The 12,308-nt window shown below is 40.5% G+C and overlaps 1 protein-coding gene across 2 annotated transcripts in view; it reads right to left on the minus strand.

Moving 5' to 3' along the window:
- Positions 1-12,308, minus strand: part of TTC7A (tetratricopeptide repeat domain 7A) — a 283,111-nt gene that overhangs the window by 238,530 nt on the left and 32,273 nt on the right. For both annotated transcript variants that reach the window (XM_034764410.1, XM_034764411.1), the window contains exons 4-5: positions 4,504-4,634; positions 3,954-4,066 (exon numbers count right to left, since the gene is read on the minus strand). In XM_034764410.1, coding sequence (XP_034620301.1) covers positions 3,954-4,066; positions 4,504-4,634 — 244 coding nt within the window. The remainder of the gene's footprint in view (positions 1-3,953; positions 4,067-4,503; positions 4,635-12,308) is intronic.

Below are 12,308 nucleotides of genomic sequence, written 5' to 3' on the forward strand. Positions count from 1 at the left end.
GGAATATTCTTGATGAGAACCAGCAGTTCAGCCCACGTCTGTACACGGTCTGTTTCGATTATGGGGGACATTTTCAAAAGGACCTAAGTGGCTTAGGAGCCTAAGTCCCATTTTCAAAAACAACTTAGGCACTTGAGATTTAAGCTCACATCACTTTCAGGGGTTTTCAAAAAATTTTATCCTGAAAGCTTTTCTGGGCAGGCACCTTGGCCAAAGCTTTACAAAGATTTTTGGGTGCCTCTATTTTTGGATGCCCAACTTGAGTCACCTTAAAGGAGTCTAATTTTCAGAAAGCACTTCACATCCACTTCTGAAAGTCAGGCCCTTTTAAGAGGTCTTAAGTTGGACATCCAAAAATGGAGGCACCCAAAATTACTCGTCACTATGGAAAATCCTGTCCCTTCTCTTTTTATCTGTCTGCAAAACCCCTAGCACACTTCTGGTGCTACATAAATATCATCATAATAATAAATCATTAAGATGAGAACAGGACTCAGGAGAGGTCTCTATGCTCTGTGGAAATATTTATAGTTTTGATAGCAAATCCTGCACATTAGCATAAAGAAACCATTCATGTGTAATAAGCTAAACTAAAAGCCAGTCTTACTATGATCCTTATCTCCATGCAGACATTTCCCTAAAAAAGTAAATAGTCTTTCTCACTAAGATCTGCACAACAGGCTGCTTCCCACACTGAGGCAGCACCTGCCTGGTTGTACTTTGCATCAGCAGAATATCAATGATGCTTACTGAAATAATACAAGAAAGCTCTCTTGTGACTCAGAAGGGCAGAAAACTGCAAGAGATTTGCCTTCACTGATACAATATTTTAATTAAATGCACACCAAGAGCACAGGGGCTTCCCACAGCTGCAGGTCTTGCTGGTCCCTACAGCTGGCTCTTTAACATCTGAAAGAGAGAATGGACCTTTGTTTTGTTAGATACAGGCTCTCTTTTCACTGTACATTTTAGGAGAGAGGGCACGCCTGGCCATAATCTAGCGTGTTGCCAATGGGAGCAAACAGGGGCAGTAGAACAATGTGTATATCCTCAATTCAGCTGTCTGGTTAGACATTAGACAGCTCTGCTAATTAGAATCAGACCCTTGTGATTCCACAGTATGCATGCGCCAGTGGGAAATGACATTCTGCTATATATGGCTCTTTGGGCGTTTGTCTTGCGGAGCTGATTTCCTAATTTCACCATGCTGTATGCAACATACAGAAATTCTTTGAGGCATGCAACATCAGGTGGAGAAACAGGGGGTTATATTATATATACACACATCTGACAAAGCCTCTTCTCCTTTCTTTTTTAATTTATCCCAAGAGTGTGTTAAGAGTTCTGCTTATGCCCTCCTGTGGTAAAAACATGAAATTATTAATACTAGCCATGGGTAAATGAGCTATGGATTCTCATACAATTTTTTCCCCCACTGGTCCTTTAAGTTCTTGGCTTTAATTCCTGATTTGCACTGGTGTAAGTGAGAGGGGAATCAGACTTTGTTTGTTTATAACTGTTCTGATACTTGGGTTTTATGGTAAAGATTAATCAACCCTTTTATATGGGAGCAAATGCAGAAGGTGTCTTCCTGCTCTATAATAATTCAGCAGATGGACAACATGATTTTTAACTGTAAGTGAATTTTGACTTCAGAATTAATTTTTAAAAAGGGAGCCATTAAGATGAACTAGGAAGGGACCAACGGTGGTCAAAATTAATACCTAAGGCAGCCCAATGAGTACTCTGTACTAACAAGGAATACTCAAGGCTGAATTTAAATGTCACTGAATAACATGAACATGAGAGTTCCTTATTCAACAATATTTAGTTGACCCCAATAAAGTATGTTCAAACTATTTTATGCGCTTGATAGCAAGATCAAGTGTGCAAAACTTTGGGCCACAAAAACATTAAACCAATTTTTTTATCTATTGTAAAAACAGCAACAGGCTAGAACATCAGCATATATGATGCACATGAAAGATAACTGAAAAGGAAGTAAACCTTAAGCAGACTGCCAAACAGTATGTCACATCTGAAAGACATGTAACCTCTCATCTCTTATTTGGGTATCAAGGAATTATCCCAAACACTTCTAATTCTCTGTCATGTTGGTGTATTCACAAAGTTATATTGGTTTAACTAATGCTGTTATTTTAGACTGATTTAGTTCAACAGGTGCAACTTTCCATGTGGACGCTCACAGGCCATGTCTACACTAGCAGCACTTTACTAGTCTAATAATAATGGGAAAACTATACCAGCAAGGAGCTCCAAGGGTAGATGTAGCTATACCAGCACAGCTGCAATTCATATCAGTATAATTTAAAAATCACCCTCCAGGGACTAAACAAGCTATTCCAGTAAAAGTCCAATTTTCCTAGTATATCTGTATCTACGCTTGGGGCTTCAGCTGGCATGACTCTATCATCCAGAGATCATACCTCTTCATAGCCCTGACCAACACAGCTATGCTGGCAGAAGTCTGTAGTGTACACTGGGCCTTATTTTTGTTCAAACCTGATTTAAATTGGGTTTAGCATGAATCGGTAACATTTCAGGTGCAACTTCTGGGGGTAGACAGGCCCTTAATCATGGCTAAACTTGAAAAAACAACACTGAGAACATTCAGTCTCAGAGAAACATTTAAAAACTATGCTCATAAACAACAGAGCTAGATAAAAATGCCATTTATTTCCCCCACACACACAAAAATTGAAAACAAAATGAAAATCGTTTGTTTAGTTCAAATTTTTTGGGTGGCGTTTTCCAATTCTTTAATGTTTTCCTCCTTTCCTCTCCCTCCCGGTTCTTTCCCCTCCACCCCCGCAGAGGTTTTACAAGTGGATAAACAAAAAAGGGGAGAGAAGGAGGGAGGAACCCCCAAAATGAAGATTTTTCATTTTTGATTTTTAAAAACTGGGAAATTCTGACCATGAAAATTCAGTCAAAAATTCTTTTTTTTTTTTTTTTTTGGGGGGGGGGGGGCAAAAAAAGTTTTGCTGAAAAAATGTACACAGAGCTGTGCACAGGCCTAGTACACAGGCCTAGTACACAGAGCTGTGCAAAATTCAGCAGCTGTTTCACTTTGGGGAGGAATGTTGGTCTTATAGTTAAGGCATAGGACTGAAGGAGACCTTAGTCCTAGCTCTTACACATACTTTTTATATGACCTGAGGTAAGTCAGTGTGTGTCTGTGCTGCAGTTTCTTCATCTGTAAAACAGACTTACCAGCCTCAGAAGGGTGTTTGTGAAGGTACATCCATTTGTGTTTTAAAGTATGCCTCTCAGATGAGAGAGGGGTTTATAAATGTCAGGTATTATTATTACTACATGAACATTTTCTTCAGTTGCAATTTACAGTAGGTTTGCAGCCGCCAATGTCTTTTTGAGTTTTGGATTCAAATGAACCCCCAAACTGTATCATAGTTACCCTGTAAGGGAGCCCTCACCTGCATGTCTGTTCTCCTCACACTCAGTTTTACTGCTATTTAGGCCTTAAATGCCTGATTCAAACAAAGTGAAGTCAATGGGAGAATTTCCAGTGACTTCATTGGGCTTTAGATCACACCCTAGGGTTGAGATTTTCAAAAACATACAGTGTCGTCTTTGCTCTGCTCCCACTGTAATCAAAGGTCAAACTCTCATTAACTTCAGTGGGAGTAGAATTGGGCCAAAAAAGAGCAGAAATTACATGCCTGTGTCCAGAGAACAGCAGTTTGGAGCCACTGTCAGGTAGAATGAATGAAAGAACCCTGAAAGGAGAACAGCAGCAAAATCAACATAGCACAGAGATGTAGCTATAATATGCCGTGGCAAGAGCTGTGTCAGCTCATTCCAGTTAGCTCTCTTACAAAAGCTACAGGGCAGGTATGGAGAAGTATGTCTAAATCCACTGTGAAAGTATCTTCAGCATTAATCATTTGTATTAAATAGCTGCATCCACCTACCCCTTCTTCAAATGAGACACATATGCACTCTGTAGAGCTGCTTCCAGGAAATAGGGAAGTTCAAAGTCAGAGAAAGTCACATTGCTGCCTTTTATGCTTCTTGAATGCAAGGTCTGGGAAGGAAACGAAAAGTGATACGATTATAGACTCATTGTCCTTATCATCTGCTTGCATGCATTTGGAATCACTTTGCAGTGATTGGAAGGACAAAAAGAAAGTGATACAGTGCACCATGCTACAACTTATGCACCATACTCACTGTAGCTTTGAGATGTTCAATTTTATGAACTTTTTGATTTTATGAACCCCTCAGGCCCCAATTAGTTAGTAAAATAAGGGTTCTACTGTATCAAAACTCTTCTATTGTCTGAAATATTGAGAGGACACATCACCCTTTCAGTAGGTGACAATCTTTTCAGTCTATCAGCACTTGTAATTCTGCCCTCGAATTTGCACAGCTTCCATTGACAAACTCACTGGGAGCCCTGTTCAAAGATAGAATTTAGGCCACATATAGGTAAGTCACACTTAGAGCACGTTTCTTCCTTACCTTCTCAAGTTCCTGCAAGTACACTTGTGCAATGACACATGCTCTCTCAAAACAAGCCACGACCTCCTCTTCCCTTTCGGACAGTCGAGCACGGGAGGCAATCGAATTGGGCGAGCGCTCCAGTGACAGACCTGGAAAATGGCAATACCTTCTTAAACCCAAGTCAATGTACTCAGTTTTCATGGTATAAATATTTACAAGATGACGGGGAAAATCTCCTAAAGAATACGCACTTTTGTTTTGTTTATTTGCTTGCTTGCTTCAAATACTTTTGGAAACATGGGTAGAATAAAATATACTATACATTAGGACTGTCAAGAAATTAAAAAAATTAATTGAGATTAAAAAAACGAATCGTGATTAATTGTGCTGTTAAACAATAATAGAATACAATTTTTTTAAATATTTTTGGATGTTTTCTATATTTTAAAATATATTGATTTCAGTTGCAACACAGAATACAAAGTGTACAGTGCTCACTTTATATTTATTTATGATTACAAATATTTGCACCGTAAAAAACAAAAGAAATAGTATTTTTCAATTCACCTAATACAAGTACTGTAGTGCAATCTCTTTATCATGGAAGTTGAACAAACAAATGTAGAATTATGTACAAAAAATAACTGCATTAAAAATAAAACAATGTAAAACTTTTGAGCCTACAAGTCCATTCAGTCCTACTTCAGCCAATCACTCAGATAAACAAGTTTAGTTACAATTTGCAGGAGATAATATTGCCCACTTATTATTTACGTCACCTGAAAGTGAGAACAGGTGTTCGCATGGCACTGTTGTAGCTGGCGTCGCAAGATACTTATGTGCCAGATGCGCTAAAGATTCATATGTCCTTTCATGCTTCAACCACCATTCCAGAGGACTCCATGCTGATGGCAGGTTCTGCTTGATAACGATCCAAAACAGAGCGGACCGACGCATGTTCATTTTCATCATCTGAGTCAGATGCCACCAGCAGAAGGCTGATTTTCTTTTTTGGTGGTTTGGGTTCTATAGTTTCCGCATCTGAGTGTTGCTCTTTTAAAACATCTGAAAGCGTGCTCCACACCTCATCCCTCTCAGATTTTGGACGGCACTTCATATTCTTAAACTTTGGGTCGAGTGCTGTAGCTATTGGTACTGTAACATTGCACCCCATATTCTTCATAGAAATATTGTTATGATATGAATATGACATAACTAAGATATGTTTTATGCAAGATGGGTCATGTGAGATATCATTGGAAAGGTTATGATCTACTGAATGTGTTTATGTGTTTATCCAATTTGTATGCATATATCATTTCGGTATCTGAGGTTAGGAATATTGATTATGTAACAATTACAACTTTGTGTGTATTTGGGGGAACACCCAGCAGACAGTAGGCAATCAGCCTCAATGTGACATTAGAAAGAACAATAAGACTCTAAGCTACAGAAACTCTGCAACCTGCCTAAAACAACAATTAGGGTGAAAAATTAAATTTTGTAACCTGTTTCTTGAGCGTATTAAGTTTAGTTTGTGTGTTTTGTTTTATTTGCTCAGTGATCTGTTTTGTTCTGTTTGCTATCCCTTATAATCACTTAAAATTTACCTTTTGTAGTTCAGAAACTTATTTTTTGTTTATTACAAACCTCAGTTTGTGCCATTCATATCTGGGGGGGAGGGGGCAAAAAGCTGTGCATATCCTCCTCCACATTGAGGGAGGGGGCGAATTTTTATGAGCTTGCGCTGTGCGGATCTTTCTATACAGCACAAGACAATATTATTTTGGGTTTATACCCAAAGGAGGTGTGCATGTGAGTGCTGGCCATTCCCCTAGCTACGTCCTCCCACACAGAGCTGATTTCAGTCTGTGTCTGCAACCGGGTGTGGCCTTCGCTGTGTGTATTCTGGAGAAGGCTTGAGAGCCTAGCACAGCAAGGACAGGGTTAGGGTTAGGGTTACCCAGGCTGGTGGAAAGGCCGGGCTCAGTGAGACCCAGCATATCAGGTGGCACCCCAGGAGGCGGGGGAGGGGGGAATCATCCTGTCACAGGTACCTTTTTTGCGTTTTGTCAATTCTGCTATGAAAGTGTTCTTAAAACGATGTGCTGGGTCATCATCTGAGACTGCTATAACATGAAATATATGGCAGAATGTAGGTAAAACAGAACAGGAGACATACAATTCTCCCTCAAGGAGTCCAAACACAAAGTTAATTAATGCATTTTTTTTTTTTTTTTTATGAGCATCATCAGCATGGAAGCATGTCCTCTGGAATGGTGGCCGAAGGATGAAGGGGCATATGAATGTTTAGCATATCTGACATGTAAATACCTAGCAACACCAGCTACAAAAGTGCCATGCGAATGCCTGTTCTCACTTTCTGGTGACATTGTAAATAAGAAGCAGGCAGAAGTATCTCCCGTAAATCTATACAAACCTGTTTGTCTTAACGATTGGCTGAACAAGAAGTAGGACTGAGTGGACTTGTAAGATCTAAAATTTTAATATTGTTTTGTTTTTGAGTGCAGTTATGTAACAAAAAAATCTACATTTGTTACACTTTCACAATAAAGAGATTGCACTACAGTACTTGTATGAGGTGAATTGAAAAATACTATTTATTTCATCATTTTTACAATGCAAATATTTGTAATAAAAAAATAATATAAAGTGAGCACTGTACACTTAGTATTCTGTGTTATAATAGAAATCAATATATTTGAAAATGTAGAAACATATCCAAAAATATTTAATAAATTTCAATTGGTACTATATTGTTTAACAGTGCGATTAATCGTGATTAATTTTTTACATCACAATTTTTTTAGTTAATCGCATGAGTTAACTGCGATTAATCGACAGCCCTACTATACATCTATAGGTATTTTGTATTCACTACCTTATAGCTGTTTAATACAGAACAATATTATGCATTTCTATAGCACCTTTCATCTCTAACAACACCATTGAGGAAGGGAAGTATTAGCCCTATGGCACAGATAATCTCTCTGTATCACAGTTTGCCTAAGGCCGATATATGCAAAAATGGCCACAGATTTTATAGTGGTGGGTAGTAATAGGGGATTACTTTGTTGTGTATCTATTAACTAATGTCCCCTTTTGTGTTTTGTCTTTTCTGTCAACTGTCCACTTTGTGTTAAAGGAACCTTGTCTGGTCTATTTCACCCTCGAGTCCCTCTTCAAAGGTTGTGGTTCTACAATCACATGTTTTTCTATTAATTTTAAATATCTCTTTCTCCCCTGCTGATTGATAAATGAAAGTCCTGCACAAACAAAGGAAACTGACTCTATATGTAGAGGAAGCCATGAAACTCAGAGTTCTTTTCACAAGAGAACTATCAAATGCACAAGCTAAACTAATTCATAACTATTTTTCTCTGATCTCTCTAAGGAGCTACTTGCAATGATAGTAGGTTTAAAAAAAATCAGAAAGAAGTGTGATTTCTAAGTTGATGTCCTTTTAAATGCAGAGGGGGCAGTAGGCTTCTTTTAATGGAGTCCAGCATATGGATTCGTGGACATTGTGAAATCATGCAGAGTGGCAGCCCAAAATCACAAATGAGCATCATCACTCACATACAAGGACTAGACTGCTCAATTGTCACCCACTCTCCTCTGCTAGAGAAACCAGCATCCCAGAGTCTGCTGAAAGAAACCGACCACAACCCATTAACACATATACATCGCACATACATGCGATATCTAATGTGGACCCAGAAACCAGCATGGGGGCAGTCATGTAGACAAGATTCAGCCATTTCTACCTCCTGCTCAGAATAGTGAGGCAAGAGGGAGTAAAAACATACAAGTTCACACTACAGCCTCCCCCTACTGGCAAATTACCAATCGAAAGCTCCAGGATGAGGACTGAAGTCAACAATTCTGCTCCTCAGGAACAGTTGAACTTTCTATTACAATGGTAAAGCTCATCTGTGCAGATGACAGAGCTTTCTCGAGGGCCCATCAGAGACGGTGAAACAAACTCCTGCAGGAACTAAAGACCATCACAAACCTCCCCACCTTTCACTACAAGTACATGGAGCACCTCTTTGACCTGGTCTCCTCTAACATAAACACAGAGTATCATGTATATAATTATTTTAAAAAAAAAAACACTCCACCCATTGTGTGATTATTTGGGGAACCTAAGTATGACTTATGAATTTTGGTCAATACTATGAAGTTGTTGCTACGAAAATTGCTGTATCATGAATGTCCCTCTCACTATGGGTATCCATCATTGTTGACAAGTCTTTAAGCATGTACCTCCCAGACTAGGAGCGATGGTGGCTTAGTAGAACTCAATGCCCATCTCTTTGGGGTGAAGCACCTTGGGACAATGGGTTTGCTGAGAGAAGATACTTTCTCCTCTTGTCTGGGGGGCAGAGAGAAGGAGTGAAGAGAGTGGAAATTCCCCAAGTGGGATAAAGAGACAGAGCTGTTAGTGATGGGACATATAAACTTGGAGAGACACATACAGGAAGTTTTGGGCAGAAGAGGGGAAAGGGATTGACCCACTAGGGTTAGATTAGGCAAGCTGGGAGAAGAAGATTCCATGTTTCAGAACTCAAACCACATACTGCAACAGAAGGACTCTAGACAGCCCCAGACTACTCTGAGCTCAGACCAAAGAATGCTCTGGAGTGATGAGGAAACTGGGGCAGGGAAATGTGTGTAATTTTTTTGTTGTTGTCTAGTTCTGCACATTTCACATGCTACTAAAGAAAACACAATAGTGTTTAAAGTCTGGTGTAAAGTTTGGTTCTGTGTTTAGCATTTATACCTTACCCCATGGCCCCTTGAAGAGGTAAAGCAGAAGGCTCACCTCTTTATGTGGAGGTCTGGGAGATGGCATGTTTAAACTATGGAAGTAGTCTGAGGGTTCATTACTGGTTCTAGGAGATGGAGAGTGGGCCTCATGGTGGCAACTCTCAGGAGGGGGTGATAGATAGAAGATCTGCACCCGGAGAGTATGCTCAGAGGCCCTCAGACAGTGGCAGTGCCTGTACTGCATTCAGAGTCCAGAAGTTTAAAACACATGATCCACTAGCTAGCTCCCCTCAGAGCAGTCATGAATGGCAAGAGGGGCATCGCTTGACTGGGCCTCTGACACGGCGCACACGATTTCTCACCCAAGGGGAAAGGGTACGAGAAAACGACCCTCATGTAACTGATATTAATCATGCCATCTCAGGTGGTAGTGGAAGACACTCGGTGACTGTGACAACGAAGATGGTCCAAGAATCTATATACAATAGAATTACAGGGCCTTGTTTTTCTACCACAGAAAAGCAACAGTGGAAGAGAAATCAATAGGACCTTAAACCAGAGCAGACTGAAAAGTCACTAAACAAGCTGCAGAAGAATAGTTTTTTCCCCCATAAAAGTTTCCCACCATTGCTGCCACTGATTCAGCTCCACCAGAGGAGCAACAGTGAGAGCTCTAGTGCAAATTGTGCACCAGCAGTCACTGGGGCACAAGCACAGGGATGTTTACACCTGCTCTGGGCAGAGGTAGGGTGTGACAGATTGAACCCCCATTCTGGGATGCCACCTGATGTACTGGGATTTCACTGAGTCTGCCTGCTCTACTAGCCTGGGCTCACTCTCCCTGTTTTGCTGAATTAGGCTCTCTGGCCTCTGGCAGCGCACACACACACACACACACACACACACACAGGTAAGGACGCACCAGCTGTAGAATCACACAGAGTCTGCGAACAGCTCTCTATGAGAAGACTCAGCTAGGAAATTGCCCAGCACTCAAGTGCAGCTCCCCTGGAAAGTACACCCAAAATATTATTGTGTTGCGCTGTGGAGAAACCTATACAACATAACCTCATAAATTCGCCCCCTCCCTTAATGTGGAGGAAGATATGCACAACTTTTCTCCCCCCCCCCTCCCAATTACAAATTGCACAAACTGGGTTTAATAATAAACAAAAAACAGTTTATTAACTACAAAAGGTAGATTTTAAGTGATTATAACGGATAGCGAACAGAATAAAGCAGATTACCAAGCAAATAAAACAAAACACGCAAACTAAGCTTAAGATCTTAAAGAGACTGGTTTCAAGAAATAATATCTCACCTAAATGTTGTTTCAGGCAAGTGCAGAGTTTCTGTAGCTTACAGTTCCAGTTATTTCTCTTTACAAACTCGTCTCCTGTCCTAGGGCTTGTTTTCACTAGCAACATTAAAGCGTTGCCCATGGCAGCGCTTTAGCGTGGCTGTGTAGTCGCAGCACGAGCACTATAAAAAAAACCCACCTCCATGAGCGGAATAGCTCCCAGCGCTGGTGCACTGTCACTTTACAATGCTGAAACTTGCAGCGCTCAGGGGGGTGTTTTTTCACACCTCTGAGTGAGAAAGTTGCAACGCTGTAAAGTGCCAGTGTAGACAAGCCCTTAGTCTGGACTCAGCCCTTGCCTTTCCCTCAACTCAGTTCCTTTGTCTCTTCAGGTACTTTCAGCAGTCTTCTTGGGCAGGAAGGCACTGGAGAAGAGTCCTGTTTGCCTTACTCTCCAGCCTTAAATAAGATTTACATAAGACGGGAATCTTTTTTTTCCCAGGCTTGACCTCTCCCTCCTTTTAGTGGAAAATTACTAGAAGTCCAAAATAGTGTTTAGTACCAGGTGACAGGACCACCTGACCTAGTAGTGTCACAGCTATGTTCCAAGATGCCTCTCAGGAATGAGAGAGAATAGTATCTTCAAATCTTATTGTTTCTTCCTAATGGCCCATCAAGGCTGATGGCCTGTTGTCTGGTGGGTGTCTCCCCAAATACACACACACAGTTATAATTGTTACATAAACAATATTCATAACTTTAGATACAGAAAGGATACATGCATACAAATTAGATAACATTCAGTAAATCATAACCTTTCTAATAATACCTTAAAAGAACCATCTTACATAAGAACGGCCATACTGGGTAAGACCAAAGGTCCATCCAGCCCAGTCTGCCAACAGTGGCCAATGCCAGGTGCCCCAGAGGGAGTGAACCTAACCTATCTTGCATAAAATATATCTCAGTTATGCCATATCCATTTCATAAGCATATTCCCATAAAGCATATGGGGTGTAACGTCACATAGAGGACACACTGTTTAAAGCACAACAGCCACTGAGAGCCCTTTCTATGCTAAACCCCATCCTGCTGCTATCACTGGTGGAGGTGAACTTTGGGCACTTCAGATATTTTTAGTCCGGGTCAATCTAAAAAATAAAATGATACTGAAATCACATCCAGAGTCTGTGCCGGCTAGTTTGCTGTTGTCTTTCTGGGTTTGTCCTCACCATGGAAAAATGTGTGGTTCTCACAAGGAGAGAGATATCTCATTGTAAAATCCTAGTGAGGACAAGGCATAGAGTAGTTTTATTTCAATGCAGCTGATCACGGTAAATACTAGACTTCTCCACCCCGAAGTGTTTACCTCATCTGATTACACGGAGATAAAACTACCGGGTACCTTGTCTCCACATGGATTTTACAACGAAATACCTGACTCAAGTCAGCTCTCTCATTTCAAAATACCCTCCAAACAACACCTTTTTCCTAGCAAAGACTATTTCCTTCAGGACAGGGTTTAAAGAAAACAGGGAAACTCACAACCCAGCAAATTATCATTTTACATCAGAGGACAGGGCTGACCTTATGGCTAGTAACTGACTACACACCTTTTCTGGTGTTCCTTCTCATCCTCCAGATTAAAAATAGGGCTTCCATCCATCTCCTTTCTCTCCTTTATGGATCCCCTCTTTTCTTCCCTAGATCCCTCTCTAATCTCACACTC

Source organism: Trachemys scripta, chromosome 3 (genome assembly GCF_013100865.1).
Source record: "Trachemys scripta elegans isolate TJP31775 chromosome 3, CAS_Tse_1.0, whole genome shotgun sequence".
Classification (NCBI taxonomy): domain Eukaryota; kingdom Metazoa; phylum Chordata; order Testudines; family Emydidae; genus Trachemys; species Trachemys scripta.